An 18,266-nucleotide genomic window follows, 5' to 3' on the forward strand; every position below is an offset into this window, starting at 1 on the left:
AAGGATGGAAAAGGGTTTACTAAAAACAGCACTTGGGGCTGGAGAGATGGCTCAACGGTTAAGAGCACTGACTGCTCTTCCAGAGGTTCTGAGTTCAAATCCCAGCAACCACATGGTGGCTCACCACCATCTGTAATGGGATCTGATGCCCTCTTCTGGTGTGTCTGAAGACAGCTACAGTACACTCACATACATAAAATCAATAAATCTTTTTTTAAAAGATTTAATAAAAACAGCATTTGCAGATTTAAAGACACACTCAGCAGGCGAAGGCACAACTGTTAGGCATGTATCTGTCAGGTGCCGAGCCTCACAATCACCTGCCCCTGTTCTGTACTCTGCTGAGATGGCAGCTTCACACAAAAGTGTCCACTATCACAGGCGTACTAAACAGGAGCAGACTCCTTGTCCAGAAGCAGGAAGCAGGCAAGGCTAGCCAAGGACCAGCAAGAGCCAGCCTGGCCCACCTCTTCCCACATCCAAGCTCCGCTATGTTTCTGGAATGTGTAACTCCGAAGGAGCAGGACCGAAGAGCGAGATCTACAGGGACAAACGGCACCCGGTGAGACTGAGAACCAGGGTGAAGACCCTGAGTGCAGAGCTCAGGAAGCAGAAATGATGCCACAGCAGATGAAGACAGATCTGATGACTGGCACAGAACATCAGACACTGCGAATACCAACTAGGCCAAAACTAGACAGCACCAGGCTCCCACTGACTCAAGCAAGCTTGAAGCTGAGAACATTAGATTTTCAACAAACCTACTGAAGTCACTCCACCATGCTAAGTTTTCCCTTTGACAACATTCATTTCCCCCAGACACAGCACCCTCCCTCTCTCCCTCCCTCCCTCCCTCCGTGCCTCCTTCCCTCCCTTCCCTTCTCACTACAACTAGACCACCAGTCCTACCCAGACATGGCCCCCTGTCCTCAGAGTGAGCAGCTTCCATCAGCTCAGGAGTCCAGGCGCTACAGTTTGGATGGTAAATATCCTCCAAGATCACCTCCGCCAGATGCTCAGTCAGCCTGGCATGGTTGGACAGAGGCAGAACCCTGAAGGGACAGAACCTAGTGAAAGGTCTTCAAGCAAACTTGGTGGACTCCTAGGCCCTCCTCCTCTCTCTGTCCCTGGCTGCCCCGTGTAAGCAAGCGCTCTCACCTTCATGAACTCCTCACGACAGCAAAGGCAGCAGAGCCAACCGGCTCTGGACTGAAGCCTCGGGTAAGCCTTCCCGCGACACTAACATCTCGGCTATTCAGTTTCAGGGACGGAAAGCTAACACTGAGGCCTTCTGCCGAAGAGCAGAGCTGCTTCACTGCCGCCTCTGTTCTGCCTTCTAGTCACACTAGATAAAGGTCCCTGCCTCCCTCTGATGCCCTAAAACCAGTCCAGTGGCCGGCTGAATACCTGGTGGCTGGGGAGATGCAGACGCTGGTATGAACTTTCACACCGTGCTGCCCTAAAGCTGACCCGAAAGTGGATCTTCTCACACCTACTCATCGGCTGAAGGAAACCATGTCAAAACTGTGACCTACTAGATTTAAGCTTACTAGAAAGTCTTTTTTTTTTAAGATTTATTATATATAAATACACTGTAGCTGTCTTCAGACACACCAAAAGAGGGCATCAGATCTCATTACAGATGTTTGTTAGCCACCATGTGGTTGCTGGAATTGAACTCAAGACCTCCAGAAGAGCAGTCAGTGCTCTTAACCGCTGAGCCACGTCTCCAACCCCCTAGAAGGTCTTAAGAATGTTTTCTGATACAGGCCTACCTCCCTTCTTCCTTCTTTTTCACCCTTCTAGAACACTGGGCGTGATGTGGAAACCATCTGCAAGCATGAGGCAAAAGCCAGCCAGCCAGCAACAGGCCAACATTGACTAACACAAGAACAAAACCGACCAGCTCAGGCCAGTCTGTGGACGGGCTCTCCTGCCGAAGAACTGTCCCCTCACTCAGCAAGGGGACAAGCTGTGTCAATCAACCACAGAGTGTGGCCCAGCAAACGCAGGTACCAAGCACTGGTGATGGCAGATATGAACATGGGAGAAGGGTCTACTGTGAGCAGCCTGCTAAGGGAAGAAAGCCAGTGAGGTTGACATCTTCAACAGGAGCCTGACTGCCTCTGGATAACATGGTATGGTCAGTCTTGGCTTACAGCACAGCCCTTCACACTTACAAGCAGAAACGTGGAATGGAACTCCTTGTATTTTCTCGAAAAAATAAATAGATCAAGATGCCATAAACAAAAACCACCAGACTGTGTGTCGCAGAACTGACTATGCAAGGCAAAGTTTTAATAAAATCAACCTGGTAAGTAAAAAATTGCACCAAAATCACATGCCAATGGAAAACAAAAGGTCATTTTTGTTCTAAAAATAATGAGACTGTCTAATGTTACAGCTTTTGTTTTAGCTAAATAACAAATTTACTTTTATTATTATCACTGGAAATTTTTAAATTGTCTTTCTGAAACATGTGTTTCTCAAGAAACTCTGTAAATGTAACAATAGCATATACAACTTCACTATGTAGAAAAAGTATTTTGTCTTTTCCTGTCATTTTTCTTTATCTGATACAGACACTAAGGTGCTACTTCTCCTCACACATAACAAAGAAAATTCAACTATCTCTGATAACAGAATTAAAAATGCAGAACTTTACCCTTCAGCTAGTTAACTGTAAACCGCCGTTAGAAATGGCAAGAGAAACTCAGCCAAAGGAAGCCTGCTGACCCCTGTGAGCATAACAGAATGGGGAGCTCAGAGAGGGGTCTCTTACACCCCAACTGCAACCAACAGCATCGCCTAAGTCTGTCTTCACAGTCCCAAAATCCATCAACTCAGTGGAAGCCCAAAGCACTTCTGACCAAACTCCACCACCCACCACTCCCCAAGGCCTCCCTGGCCTTATGGTTCTGACTGGTTTCAATGGTACTTACACCAGGAACTGAGACGACCTAGAACAGCACATAGGGTGCAAAGCTTCTTCCAAAAGTCACTTGAAGCAGGAGATTCTCTTTACTCCACGGCCCATGACATACTGAAGCAAACCAAAGATTCCACCCAGCTATGGTGACCTATGAGTTTAAATGGAGGGCCTCACAGCCTCACAGGGAACTACCCAATAAAGAAAAAACCCCCTCCCAGCACCTGTAAACTGTGGAAACAGCCTTGAGGAGGAGTCCCTCCCCCCAGCAATGGTTAAATGGCTATAAATGCTGCCGGTTGAGAGGCGTAAGGCCCTGACCCAGCAACATTATTAACTATCATATAAATCCTCAGGCTTTGTGAATTTCTCCTCCCTTGAAGGGAAAGTTGGTGGGCACAATCTTGTTCATCCCTCCTTTAGGTAACCACATCTGTGTTCTAGAAAGCACAGTGTCACCACCAGCAGCAGCAGCACCATTGTATGGTGTTTGCCACAGCCTGGGCAAGCACTCTACCAACTGAGTCACACTGTCCAGTCTGGGGGGAACAAAGCAAAGCCTCCTCTAAGTCTTCTTTAGGAGACTACTAACCCAGGCCTTAGTCTGCCCGGGACAAACTACCCAGGCATAAGGCAGTATTTCGCTGTCAGTGCCCCTGTGTGACCCCTAGGTCATAAGCAATGACATTACTTTTGAAACTTTATTTTGTTAAAGGTAAATAGCAGCCCCTTCTTTTGTGATGGGAATAATGATACAGACACGAACTCAGATCATCTGAGAATGACTGTCTTCCCTGTGACTCTCAGCAACTTTCTTAGTCACCATTCTATTGCTGCGAAGAGTCACCAGGAACAAGACAACACTGACCAAAAAAAAAAAAAAAAAAAAAAAAAAGCTTTCAACTGGGGGCTGGCTTACCATTTCAGAAGGGCAGTCTACACTGAAAACATGACACACAGGCCAGCATGGCCCTGGAACAGAAAGCTTTATGCTCTGATCTACAAGCAGCAGAAAGAGACTGGGCTTGGCATGGGATTTTGAAGTCTAAAGCCCACCCCCAGTGGCATAGTTCCTCCAGCCAGGCTATGCCCCCAATCCTTCTAATCCTTTCAAATAGCTCTACTCTCTAATGACAAGGGGCCATTCTTAATCAAATCTTCACAGCAGCTTAAAGGAAAGTTCTTGTTCAAAACATTTCTGATTCTCTAAAGTAATTACTATGGAAATTATAACCCATGACTTTACACAAAATAACACAACCCAGGTATGTAAGGCACTCAATCAATGGAGATTAAGATGTACTCCCCTAGAGAACTGAGAGTTCCGACTAGAGTGTGACCCTGGAAGTCAGCAATATTCCTCTTCACACTCATGCAAACTGGCATTTGTTTAAGAGTAGTAACTATGGTGCTGGGTTTGGTGTTACACATCTTTAATTCTAGCACACAGGAGGAGAGACAGCTGAGAGGCAAAGACAGGTGACTCTCTGTGAGTTTGAGGACAACTTGGTCTACATGGAGCTGCAGGGCCAGTCAGGTCTACACTGTGACACCCTGTCTCAAGAATAACAATGAAAAACCTTTAACATATGACTGTCATGAGAAATGCACAGTCCCTGAGACACAGAAGGTGCTTGGAGATGCAGACAGATACCTATTGTCAGCTAAAAACCCTCACTATCTCTAGTAACTGTTGCAGGACACCACACACACCAAATACAACCCTCACTATCTCTAGTAACTGTTGCAGGACACCACACACACCAAATACAACCCTCACTATCTCTAGTAACTGTTGCAGGACACCACACACACCAAATACAACCCTCACTATCTCTAGTAACTGTTGCAGGACACCACACACACCAAATACAACCCTCACTATCTCTAGTAACTGTTGCAGGACACCACACACACCAAATACAACCCTCACTATCTCTAGTAACTGTTGCAGGACACCACACACACCAAATACAACCCTCACTATCACTAGTAACTGTTGCAGGACACCACACACACCAAATACAACCCTCACTATCACTAGTAACTGTTGCAGGACACCACACACACCAAATACAACCCTCACTATCACTAGTAACTGTTGCAGGACACCACACACAGCAAATACAACCCTCACTATCACTAGTAACTGTTGCAGGACACCACACAATGCCTCATAACTGCTACAAACCTATAACAAACTAATGAGCTGAAATTCCCTATCTCTGAGCAGTTATTAGTCATTGTTAGCTAAAGTTAAAAATATCTATAAATATCTCCACTTAAAGTGCTACTCCACTAACCCACAGTCTTCCTTCACACACAGTGTATCCACCAAGCTGAATAGCAACATCAACAAATTCATTTCTTTACTGACAGATTAAGAGACAGATCTGAAGCAGACCAGGCGGGTCTCAAATGTACTTCACAGACAAGGGCGATCTTAAACTCCTGATCCCCCTCCCCCACTCCTACCCCAGCCTCTGGAACGCAGACATGTGCCAGCCCACCCCTATCTTTATGAAGTGCTGTGGATTGTGGTTGGATTATGATCCAACCGAAGATCTTCTTTAGCACCTATAGATTACATGTTACTCTAAGTTTCTCCCTCATATAAGCTTGTAGAGTTTGTATTTATTAAACTTCAGCCACAAGCTGGCAGAGTCAACCACTGCCCTTCACTGTGGGCTCTCCTGCGCCTTCCAGAGGCCACATGCTCTCCCACCCCTACACTGGCTTCTGTGGCAGTGCCACCGCGCTATCCCTCCTCACATTTGCACTGAATTCAGATGTTCCTACTTAAAATGACACCCAGCCTTAAGGTTCTAAACTTTAATGTCAAAGCCACAAAACTTTTTACAAAATCACCTCTGTTTTCTAGACACAACAGCACTTCTTAAAATCTATTTTAATTAATTTATTTATTTTTATTTACAATGGTCAAGATAAATCAGACCTGCCACTCAGGCAGACACTCCCAAAAAACACTCGATCGTGTTATAGCAAACAAAACCATGTTAAATGTGGTTACGGTTTCTTCACGTGTGACCATCATGAACAGGCTAATTTATACAGTCACATGAGGCTTTTAGACCCTGTCAAATTAAAGGAGCCCAGAGGTTACATAATAGCTACTTGGCCTTCTCCATTCTCTCCCTCCCATCCTGACTCGGATACCATGCAGCACACTCAGCAAAACCTCAGGAAGGCATCCTCAAAGACTATCATATAATTTCAGAGAAAATTCGGCTCTCCACCTCACGCTCCTACCACGATGTTCTGTCATCACCAGTCCAAAGCGACAGGCCGAGTGACCATGGGCTAAAACCATCAGCCAAAATAAACCTTTCCTCATTAAAAGAGTTGCCTTTGGGGGATGGAGAGATAACTTATTAGATGGCTCAGTGGGTAGAGCGCTTGCTATGCAAGCATGAAGACCTGAGTTTGAATCCCCCGGGACCCTTGTAAAAAGCCAGGTGTGGTCCCACGTACTACAGGAAAAAGAGACAAAGATTATTAATGCTTGCTGGCTGTCAGCCTAGCTCAGGTTCAACGAGAGACTCCGCTTTAAAGGAGTGGAGCAAAGAGTGATATATCAGGATACTGCTCTTCCCTGGCCTCAGTGACGATCTGCAAATTCATCTGTCCATTCATTCATTCATTCATTCCTATCCATTCACTCATTTCCTCCATTGAGAAATTGTGACCACTTTCTCACCCTCCCTCAACACTGTAGTTTGAATGCAAAATGTCCCCCATAGAGTTTGAATTCTTGGTCCCATACTACTGAGCCCATTTCAGAAGGCGCTGGTGTTTTAAAAGAACCGTGCTGAAGGAAGTGGTCTCTGGGATGAGCCCTGAGACGGCACAGCTCGGCTCACTCCCAGTTTCTACGTGTGGAGGGGACGGTGACCAGCCAACCTCCTGCTCCTCTGTGCCTCCTGTGCCTGCTGCCACCTCACCGTGATGGCCCGGCGACCAGGCCTTCTCCTGCTGCATCTCTAGAACCATTAGCTCTGTCCTTTCTTCCCAAAACACACAACCACAAAACAAGCCAACTGAGCCCACCCCCAGACTCAACACAAAAACTACAGCACGTCGTCCTTCCTGCCAAGCCTGTTCCTCTCCTCCAGTCACCCCCACAGCCAGGAACCCCCATGCACAGTCAGCAGCCTCTAAACTAGGACTGTCCTCCTGCTCCATGGGGCAGACTTCCAGCCAAGCTGAGTCCTTGGTCTCACAGAAGCAAACGGTCATAGAGCCAGTGCCGTGCTCCTAAGCTGCCTCTTCCCTTAGAAGGAACTGTATTCATCAATCCACATGCCCTCCCAGACGACCCGACTGTCTGCAGCACAGCTGCTCCCAAGCACACAGGCTGGATGCTGCCAGCCTCCGCTACTCCGCCTTCTCCTGGAGAATCCTTCTCCACTCAGCAGAAACCTCTGACCCTCCTTTGCTATTTGCTGCTATAGGATGAGTAGCCCTTGTTCAAATGCTTGGGACCAGAAGTGTTTTGGGATGCTGAGACTGGGTTAGAACCCAGCTGATAACACCAAACTCATTTTAGGTCTGTATGGGTGTAGAAGATAGTCAGACACGGTATTCTTAACAATTTTTGTACAAGAAACAATATTTCATGGTATAGAATTGTCCACCTGCATCTTGGCAGCACTCGAAATGTTCCGGGATCCAGATTCCGGTTAGAAAGCTCAGTGGGAACCTCTCTGCTGCCTTCCCTCGTGCCCTGAAACCAGTTAGGCCTGTTACCTACGGCAGAGCATTCTATACTGCAGCAGAAAGGAAGCTGCCTTTTAGTTAATTTATGAAACCATTATTGGAACTCCAACTTGTGTGTCCAGTCTCCTCTAGCATTAGCAGGGCCTCTGTAAAGCCAGGTGACACCCCTCCCATACAGACACAAATCTGTAAGGAGTATACACAGGCTTTTAAGCTTTTTTTACATTAGCTTGACCTTTTGCTACTTTTTCCTGAAAGTTAAAAAAAAAAAAAAACCCAAAAAACACTAAAATATTGCAAGGATCAGTCATTCAGCTTAGTCACCATCCATTCGTGACAGAGGAGACACAGGCAGCGGCCTCAGGCCACACAGTGAAGCTGACTTTATCACTGCAGCTGTGACTTAGCTTCTCTGCGCCTTTGACCCAAATTCCACACAACACAGCACAAACCCATCTGTCACATGACAAAAGAACATGTCAGATTCTCAAATTCCCAACATTCCCGGCACAGTTGGCTTGATTCTCAAATCTTTCAAACTGCTTTTTTTTCCCCTCTCCTGTGATAAAATGAGATTTTTAAGGGGTTGCTAGACGTGACCATATAATCTGATAAGGGGAAACCAGAAGGCCTAGAGCTACACTCGGGGGTTCAGTATGTGACCTTTACCTACAAAGAGGAGTTGTGGATTTCCACACATTACTCCAGATAGGTTTTCCTATTTAGTCAAGAGGCCTGAATACAGCTCTGGACTTCAAGATATTGATAGCTTGAAAGGAAAACAATCCCATACAGATCCAAAGACTATTTATTTTTATTGCTAAGGCAATTTAGGCAACCAAATAAGACAACCGAAGGAATTTAGGACAGAGGTTTTTATTGAGACAGGTTTTCACTGTGCAGCTCTGGCTGGTTTAGAACTCACTGTGTAAACCAGACTGGTCTCTTAATTGAAGTAATCTGCCTACCTCTGCCACCCAAGTTCTTTTAATAATGACTATAAGCAGTTCTCTGAGTTTTTTTAGTATTTGATTTGAATACTAAACACTACCACCCCACAGGTCCAAATGCCCCACCTGTAGCCAAGGTAGTTAGGAGGCTAAGGCAGGGAGAATGAATTGAACCCAAGACCTGCCGTCAATGTGGGCTGAAATACAGTGAGATTACCTCCTTAAGATATAATAAAAGTAACAAAATAACACCGAAGGAGGCGAAGGCAGGTGGATTGCCTAAGAGGTTGAGGCCAGCCTGGTCTATACATTGAGTTCCAAGCCAGCCAGGGGTACACAGAGTAAGACTGCCTTAAAATAAATAATCAACCAATGAGAGTTTTGGCTGATAAAAAAAAAAAAACCTTAGGTGCTGAGGGCTTAACTTTCCCAACATCATCCGTCTATGTGATGATGCCAAGTGTGCAGTCAGAGTGAAAAGTACTCAATTGTCTACAAACCATTACACATCCTGCATGCAGAGCCAGGGTGACAAGGTTCCAGCTAATCTAGTTCCTCCAGCCACACCTCCTCACTACCACGTGCTCCAAGACAGCACTGCTTCAGCACCCAGGGCTAAGGGTGCCTGTGGGCGAGCAAATCACTGAGTGTGGAGAAGTCACACTCGGTGATGGAATATTACACGGCACAGGATTAGCATCTTCCTCAGGAAACACAGAGAAGAAATTCTAGTTGGACCAGGGAAGCCAACTTAGCTGGGTCAGAGGTAGTTGATAAGGGTGTGACTCCTGCCTCAGGAGGAAGAAGAAAGGAGGAAGAAGTAGGGGAGAAGGAAGAGGAAGAGGAGAAAAGGAGGAAGAGGAAGAAAGCAGAGAACAAAAGGAGAAATGTGCAGATAAAGACAGAAGGAAGGAGGGAAAAGAATCTTGAATGGAGGTTTATGCCTTGCAATTAAACCAGTATATATATAATTTCTGGATATCTATACTTAAAAATGTTAGATTTATAACAATGGTCACATCAAAATTTAAATCACTGCCACTGCCCTGAACTAATCAGGACATTCTATAGATGATCAACTGTATAATTCCATATTGCAAGGACTTCCCATTGTGACACTCCCTACAGAAGACCACAGCCACACACACCTTATTCTTGAATGGCTTGACACTGTTATGGGCTGGGGTCAGGAATCAGAGAAACCCAGGGTTGCACTCCAGCCCCACCAACCTCTCTACTGTTTCCTAACCAATAAAGTACGGTAACAGAACACCATGGAATAATTCTTAATCCATAATATGAGTTTACATCAAGTAAAGCAGACAGTCAACATTTAACACCAGTTACTTATTATCATCTTTTATAGCATACCATATTTTAAATAAGAAATGTTTAATTTTTTAGTTTTTTTATATGGATGACTGTTTTGTCTTCATATATGTGCTATGTAAATGCCTGGTGTGCACACCAGAAAGGAACTGGATCCCTTGGAACTGGAGTTTCAGGTGATTATAAGCCACCACGTAGGTGCTGGGAATCAAACCTGTGTCCTCCACAGAAGTAGCATGTACTCTTAAACACGGACCCACCTCAGGCTGAAGGAATAATTTTTAAATGCATGTTTAAATAAATCTTGTCTCTGAGGTTTCAGTTTTAAAGGAATCCAGTAAGACATTCAAAACACTTCTACTCAGAAAAAAATCTGGGAAGTTCAACACTCCTCCCCAAAATTGAAAATAAAGCCAACTTGGCAAGTTCCCTTTAAAAAAAAAAAGATACTTTTAGAAAATCAAAGGCAAAGTTAGAGGACACTGAATGTCAGGAGACAAAGTCAAGTTTAAGTTTCTAACAAGCGACTTCAGACATGACAAAAGACAGTTAGCTCAAGTGTGGTCAGATGTAAGTTTACACTTCTATAAAATATCACATTTGCTCACTACTCATTCAGGACTAGATTTCCAGCAAGTGCAGCACACCTCATGCAGTGCCCAAAAGCCCTCAGGACAGCTCCGCTCCCAGGGGTCTCTAGTCTTCTCTCACCTTCAGTACTGCCTTTAAGAAGCTGTGGTTTCCCAGCGTGAGACACAACGATTTAACATCAGGCTGCCTGCATCTCAGCTGTGCATGATCCACTGGAGTTCTTCGGGACATCGTGGACATGGCTTTCACATCCTGGGAGTCAGATTTCCCAGAGGTACCCGAGCACTTACATTTCTAAAACTCACCAGCATCATCAGAATTCATGCCCCCACTCTGTGTGACGACAATTTAGGGAAATGCATTGTTTAGCAGGAGTGAGTACCAAAAGGTTAGAGGACTGGTCTATAAGCCACCACAGCCTCTTTATCCCAAGAAAAGGGCTTTATAGGTGACATAATTCTTACCTTTGATTTTAATCTAAATGCTCTGCCTATGTCAACTCAGCCCAGACGCAGAAAAGCTACGGAGCTCGGCCCAGGTCCCGCTGTTGCTTAGACAGCGTCATGTGGATGGGCAGATAGGGGACAACACTCACTCTTACATTCTTTCATCCGACCTGGACTGGCCTGAAACTCTATGAAGACCAAGCTGGCTTTAGACTCAGAGTCACCTAGTCCTGCCTCCTGCGTGCCTGGGCTAAAAGCACAGCGCTGCCACACCTGGCGGTCAGCTGCTTTAAAGAGTAATCAGGAACATAAAGCCCCCCTCATCATAATCAGCTTCCGGAAGCCTAAAGAACTTAGAAAGAAGACTGTAAAGAAGCAGCTGTGGTGGAGCACACCCTGTGATCCCTGCAATCACTAGACTGAGAGGAAAAGGTCCTAAGTGAGAGGCCAGCAAGGTAAAGGAGCCCCAGGAGATGAGACAAGCCACTAACAGTTCACAAAGACTCAAGGACAGTGACCTTTCTCAATGAGCAATGCCCTGCTGCTAGTGGATCCTAATTCAGAACCAAGGACCACCAGCGGTGAGAAAAGCATTTCCACACAGTCTGCCCTTTTCCAGCTCAAACCTGATCCTAATTATTTTCCCAGCCAGCCTACATCCCTACAGCAGACCAGGCTGCTAGAACAAAGTCCAAGTACAGGCTTACAGCTCATTCCAGGTGAGACCCCCACTGCAGGGGGCATCCATGATGAATTTTTAAGGACAAAAACCATGCACATATTTTTTTTCTATTCAGGAAAGGTTAAACTTGTAATTTTATGAGCTTTCCAAACATTGTATTTTCTGCGCTGCTCTAATCTTCACTTAGGAGCTGCACTGGCACAAATCTACAACACCAACTCCAGCAAAAGGAAGAGAGCACCACCCGAGCTGCCCTAATGGGACTTAACAAATATTCAGATGTGGCCTAAAACAATTCAGGGCGCCACAAACACAGACGTGATTAGTTCATTCCTCTCGGACTGGTTCATTCCTGGTCAGAAGGGTCAGGGAAGCAGTGTCAGATACCCAAGGTGAAGATCTTTTTTGTGGTCCCCTCGGCAAAAGGCGACCTTTCCCCAAAGTCTCCGGCCGGCTTCACTGACATCAGACTCTTCATTCTTCTCTTATCTCAGATTGGCCCAAAACCTGCTGTGTAGCAGAGGATGGCCAAGAACTTTGGATCCACCTTGGAGCGCTGGGGTTACAGCCTATGCACGCCACCAAACCTAGTTCCTGGCTGTCAAGGATTACCTCACGCCTGCTAAGCAAGCACTCCACCAAGTAAGCTGCTTCCCCGCCCCCTTGGAGTTCTCAGTGTTAAAACAATTTTCCAGACTCAGAAAATGGACTGAGATAAATAGGGCTCAGTTTAGGTGACTTGTGCTCCTTAGTTTGTTCGCGGTTTCCAACAACCCTGTCCCTCTTGCCTGGCTCTTTCCAGCAAGTAGGACTGAGGTAGAAGCAAGTTACAGCAATCAGAATTGTCTCTAAGTACCTCTCCCTGAGTCACCTGAACAAAACCAGGTCAGTGGAAGGGAAAGTGTCTCCTGGGTCACAGGAGCACCTGCCACGAGCACTTCATGGGTGTTTCAGAGCCTTGCACACCACGGCAGTCAACCTGCACTGACCCACTCTTATAAAAAGGGAACACGACCACTCAAGTTTACAGAGAGCTGAAATTCTTCTCATTCTTCCAAATCTCGGAATAATGTGTAAGGGCAACTTAAGAAATTTCCCCAAAGAGCACCTCTGAGCCAGTACACAAAACAGGGGTGGCTTTTCGTGTTTGACTAACTGAAACAAAGCATAGGCCACTAAATCACAAAGGCCTGAACAGATCAAGATCCGATCTGAGCAGACCCGTCCTGGACCTGGCTCAGAAAGAGCAAGGACCCTTCGGTCCTGTCCTTGTACTGGATGGGAGCAGGCAGTTCACACAAAACCAGAAAAGCCAAGTTTACTGCAGAGCACCTCATATACGGAGGAGAGGAGCCAGCAACAAAGCTCAGCACTGCTTGCTGATAGTTCCCCTACAGGTTAGACATTCCAGGCTCACTGCACCGGGATGTAACATTTACGAATATGAAAACTTCGTATTCATAAGGCGCCTTACACTTTTCCTCCCAGAAAGCCCAGTCGTGGACGCTGCACTGAAGAGGACCCTGATCAGTCTACACACAGCGGAGGGGCGACAAACACAAGAACTAAATGCCATCTGAACAAAGACTCCATTGAAGTGAGTGGATGATCTCTAGTCTCCCACACAGGTCGCTGACTCTCCTCTCTGGAGCCCCCCCCACCCCGAGCAGCCATCCCCCACGCTGTGTCCAATCACACCCTACACTCCATTCCATACACCTTCGCCACCCTAACCATCTCTCTCCCAGACTCCCATGAAACACCTCAGCGGCTTCTCCAAGGGGGCATTCCCACTCCTCCCCTTAATCTACCATCTGAAACCGACCTTCCTGTTCTCCCTTCCCACCTCACTCTTCCCCCACGCTGCAACTTCTGGTTCCTTCTCACCTGTTTTCCATCCATCAGGGCTCTCTCCCTTATTATAAGGCACCCCTGAGTTCTGGAACCCCCAGGAATCTCTCTGCTCTACGCTAGCAAACTCTAGCAAACTCATTCCTGTAAAGGAAGTTATACTCACTGTCACATCATCTTTTTACTCTCTTGGACTTCTCTTTTTACATTTATGACATCTGTATGTGTCTGTGGGGGGGTGTGCACACAAACCCCGGTGCCACCGAGGCCAGAGGTGTCATCTCCAGGGCTAGAAATCCAACTGTGGCTCTCTGGAAGCAGTATGTGCTCTCACGTGCTGACCCAGCTCTCTCCGGCCCTTCCAACAGTCTAAGATTTTAAGATAGGGTCTCACTTTGTAACCTACAGTGAGCCACACCAGCAATCCTCCTGCACAGGCCTGCAGCCTACCAACCCTGCAGGAGTGCATCTCACAGCCCAGGCTTGACCTGACCTATACTGACTCATATCCTTTATTTCCATAACTTGGCAGAATACAGATAACTCAAAACTGTTGCTCAGATTAAGTGAGCGCATTGCAGAAACCATCTGCAGAGACAGGAGTTCTCTGTGGTACCAACGCAGCATCAAAGTGTGGGACCTTCAGGCCCCACAGGCCTGAAGCTTCCTTAAATGTTGATGGAAGAATTTCAAGACATTCGAATGACAAGTCAAGGTTTCTTGCTGGCCAGTGAGGAACAGAAATCATTTAAATACACAACCCAAAGAAAAGCACAAAAGGCCTTATTCTGCAAACCAAATTATGAAACGCCAAGAAATAGAGGCAATCTGGTGATCTTGACCAGCTTGACAATTGTCCTTTCTGCAGACCCTTCCCCTAACGCAACGTCCTTTCTAGACTCTGGAACTTTGGGTTCCAGAAAGACAACTGGTTATGTGACCTCATGGGCAGGCTTCCAAATGCGAGGGAGCTTGACTGCTGCTGGCGAGAAAGTCCACAGGGAAGCACAGCAAGAACTGCATGACCCACCCAGCAAGCCAGCCTCCGGCTTTCAGCCCAGCTTTTCAATCTCTCCGAAGAACCAGAAGACAAGGCCAGGGTCCTTCCGGCTTGCCAAAAGGGCGTCCACTAAACCTTTCACTCTTGAGGGAAAAAATGTGAAGTTAAGGATAAGGACAGAAAAGATAGCACTGTCTGCTCCCTAAAATGACATCATCCATTCTGTGTCTCACACCGAGTCACAAATTCCAGGTCTACCTTCTGAGGAAAGCTAACACCACACACACACACACACACACACACACACACACACACACACACACACAGGCTGCCTCAGGAGCATGAGGGATGCTTCCTGCCAGGGAAACAGGTAACATGCAGTCACAGAAATCATTTCCTACCATGGCCAACCTGATTTTACCCTCTGCCCCCCATTCCTAGCTCCGAAGGAAGCTACTAGCCAACACAAAGGACTAGAAATGCCTGACACGTGAGCCCCAGAGCCCCCATAAACATGGGACAGGGGCCCAGCTTCCAGAGTTGTCCTGACCTCTTACATGCACGACACAAGAGCACACACACACTTTTTATTTTTTGAAAGAGAAGCTACACCTATGTCCTCATCTACTGAAGCTTCTTAACACTGGCTATGGATGTCCCCACACCTCTCACTGTATCATCATCCCCAAGCTTACAGACCTTCCTTCTGTTTCCCACCTAGAAGCCAAAAGCCGGGACAGCCACCAACGAAATGACCCACTCATCACAAAGTGATTCCCATACCCAACTTTGAAACACCGAAGACGTCACAGAACCAAAAGAACCTTGGAGAAGGTCCAGAGAAGTTGGGTGACTTGCTTCCCAAATTACAGGGATGGCTCCACTAAACTCTTCCCATTGAAAAATATTTCAACTCATTCATTAAGTGAATGTTAACTGGGCCAGGCACCTGACTGGGTGAAGGAGAAGGCACGCCCAGTAGGTACGTTTTAATCTTCCCGGGTGCGAAGCGGTGGGGTGAGAATGTACGTGGGGAATAAACTCCAGGGAACTGAACCAACACCAACCCAAAAGGCTGGGTAGGGTACCTAGGCTTGGCTCCTGCACGTCCGGTCTTTCAAGGGGAGAAAGGCATGTTCACAGTAACTCAAGGAAGGAGCTCGGGTTCCAGGGTGGCCGGGATGCCAGCACCTGGCTCTGGACAACGCCCACTTAAAGAACCTTACAACCGTTTCTGCACACATTTCAACCAGCCTCTACTCCTGGACTCAGTACAGCTCCCATACACTTCCCATTCTGTTGTCTTCGTAGGTGGCTTGAGGAATTGTTTGCTTGCTTGCTTGAATGCCAAGGGACCGAGGTGGCCAGCATCAAGCATGAACAGTAGAATGTCCTACTCACAGGCACTGCTCGCAGGCCAGAACCAGAGGGCAGTCTGCCCACTGACCCTTCCAAGCCCCAATCTTTGAACCCGCCTCACCACAAGACAGAGGAATGTGCAGAAGGCAGCACAAAGCCAGGTAGACTGGTCTACCTCACGAGGGACGTAGGTCGGGGCTGTCGCGCAAGACAGAAAGGGGATACATAAGGATTTTTGACTAACTCAACTACAGGCAGCATTTCCAAAAAGTTCCTCGGAACTGTTACGAGACAAAACTGTCGAACTGCCTGGTGTCTGTTTTGCGGGAGACTGGGTGCAGCGTGAGGCCTCAGGAAAGGCTGACTCCGGAGCCGAGCCTCCATTCGCTGCTCCGCTGGGCCAGGCGGGAGCCCCGGGGCAGCTCCTACGCACGGCTCCGCGCTCCCGTGCCACCGAGGGCCTGGGTCGGGCGGGGAAGGGAACGCGCCGAAGCGCCAGCGGAGGAATGTCCTGGAGCTTATCCCCTAAGGAGTCGCCTATTCCTCCAGCCCCGTCTCTGGGGCACAGAGCCATCCCACTCGGCCGGGGAAGACGCTCCTCCCGCCTTCCTCGCCGCGCCGCAGCCCGAAGGCGAGCGGGACCCCGCTTACTTTTGGTGGCAGAGATAAGGTTCTTGCCGTCTTTGATGAGCTCTTTGATGAACTTGTTGGTCCTCTCGAGCTCCGCTTCGTGCGCGCGGATCCTCTCCCGGAACCACGGGCTGTCGAGGTAGCAGTCGCTGAACTCCAGGGGCTGCAGCCCCATGACTGCGGCGGTGCGCGCGGGCGCAGGCCGAGCTGGGCTCCGAGGCGGCGGCCAGGTGCGGGGAGCGGCGGCGGAGGGCGGCTGCGGAGGGCGGCGGCGGCGGCTAACAGGGCAGAGCGCGCGGCGAGCGCAGCGCACTCACGTCCCGCCGAGCCCAGAGACCCAGGCGAGGACGCGGCGCGGCTCCCCAATCCCGGCAGCCCCCGGCAGCTGCACAGGCCGCCGCCCCGCCCCGCCCCGCCTCGGGCGCGCCCGCCCCGCCCCCGCCCCACGCCCCAGCTCTCCCTCCCGGGCGCCTTGGGCTCTCCTCCTCCCTGCCCTTCCCCGGACGCCTCTTCCTTCTCTTCCCCACGCGCAGTCGCCCCTCCTCTTCCTTCCGAGGCGGTGGCGGTGGAGGACCAAGTCTGCGCCTTTCACCCCACGCCTGCGCCTCCCCGATCTCGACTCGCTAGGTCCAGGTGACTCCGGCGGATCCCCGAAGTGGACGCGGGACCGAACGGGAAGGAGGCTTTGTAAAAGCAGGCCTCGGTCCCCGAGGTCCGATGACTTATGTCGGGGCGGGCGGAAATGATTGACTGGTTTATCTGTGTACCCAAGGAAGGGTGCCTCGCTCTACAAGGGCTCGCACGCCGGGCGCTCACTCTCCTCGTCCACTCCGCCGCCCTCGCGTGAGCGCTGAACATCTCCAACTCGGCGTGGACTCTGCAGTTTCTAGAACATTGTTCTTCGTGTCCGTGCTGCATGGCTGAGGACAGGGAGTGTGTGGCCAAACCGCGTTGACCCTTTTTCTGTTCTGTTCTGCAGATTACATTTGCACGGGTGGGAGAGGCGAGCTTCTAAAAATAGCCCGCCCAAAGTAAATGCCAGACTTTTTGTGGTTTTTACCATGGGAGGCTGCGTGGACATGTGTGAATTCGTGTCAGTGCGCCCACAAAACTCCTTTCCTATTCCGTGCATTCTAAAGCAGAACTTGATACCTCCCCCAAATATATACAGCAAATCTTACACTGGAGACACTTTATCAGCCAGCTAATTAACGTGTGCCAGGTACACACATGGCACACATTTTTCACAAACTTACAGCACATGTTTATATGTAAAGGTTTAATGATGGTAATAGCACCAAGAAACTTCAAAGTGATTCTTTAAAACGTTCAGACCGAGTGCAGTAATTAAGAGTTTGTTTGGCCCGTGAGCTGTAGGAGTCTTAATCCTCTCGAAGCAGCTAAATAAGCCGACTCTATAAACTCTGTTAAAAACAGCACCGTTTGAGTGCCAGGGTAAGGCTTCAATGACCATCCTCTGGGTTCAAATTACTTTACCAACAACTTCTAGGCAGTTTGAAAGGTTCATGTCCTACTAAAATCAGCAAGGAGTATACAGAGAAAGAAGGAGGCAAAGACGAAGGAAAACTGGGGATTGAATTAAGGCTCTGCAAAAGCCTAACACACTCCAGCCTCTGCAGGAAAAAAATAAAACCGAAACCCAGCCAGGCATATTGTCTGAGGCTGCATAATGCCAGATCCCATAAGCTGAGGCAAGAGGATTGAGAGTTTAAGGCCAACCTAGACTACCTGGTATGAGGCG

At 48.1% G+C, this 18,266-nt stretch overlaps 1 protein-coding gene across 4 annotated transcripts in view; it reads right to left on the reverse strand.

Annotated features, from left to right (window-relative positions):
• The window catches only part of ARHGAP10 (Rho GTPase activating protein 10), a 226,039-nt gene extending 209,117 nt beyond the window's left edge, over positions 1-16,922 (reverse strand). For 2 of the 4 annotated variants that reach the window (XM_080937425.1, XM_080937426.1), the window contains exon 1: positions 16,526-16,921. In XM_080937425.1, the coding sequence (XP_080793551.1) occupies positions 16,526-16,679 (154 nt within the window). In that variant the 5' untranslated portion in view covers positions 16,680-16,921. Of the gene's footprint in view, positions 1-16,525 lie in introns of all 4 variants that reach the window. The other 2 variants (XM_080937427.1, XM_080937424.1) reach the window with 2 other exon arrangements.
• Positions 16,923-18,266: the final 1,344 nt, after the last annotated feature.

This window comes from Micromys minutus (assembly GCF_963924665.1).
Source record: "Micromys minutus genome assembly, chromosome: 24".
NCBI lineage: Eukaryota > Metazoa > Chordata > Mammalia > Rodentia > Muridae > Micromys > Micromys minutus.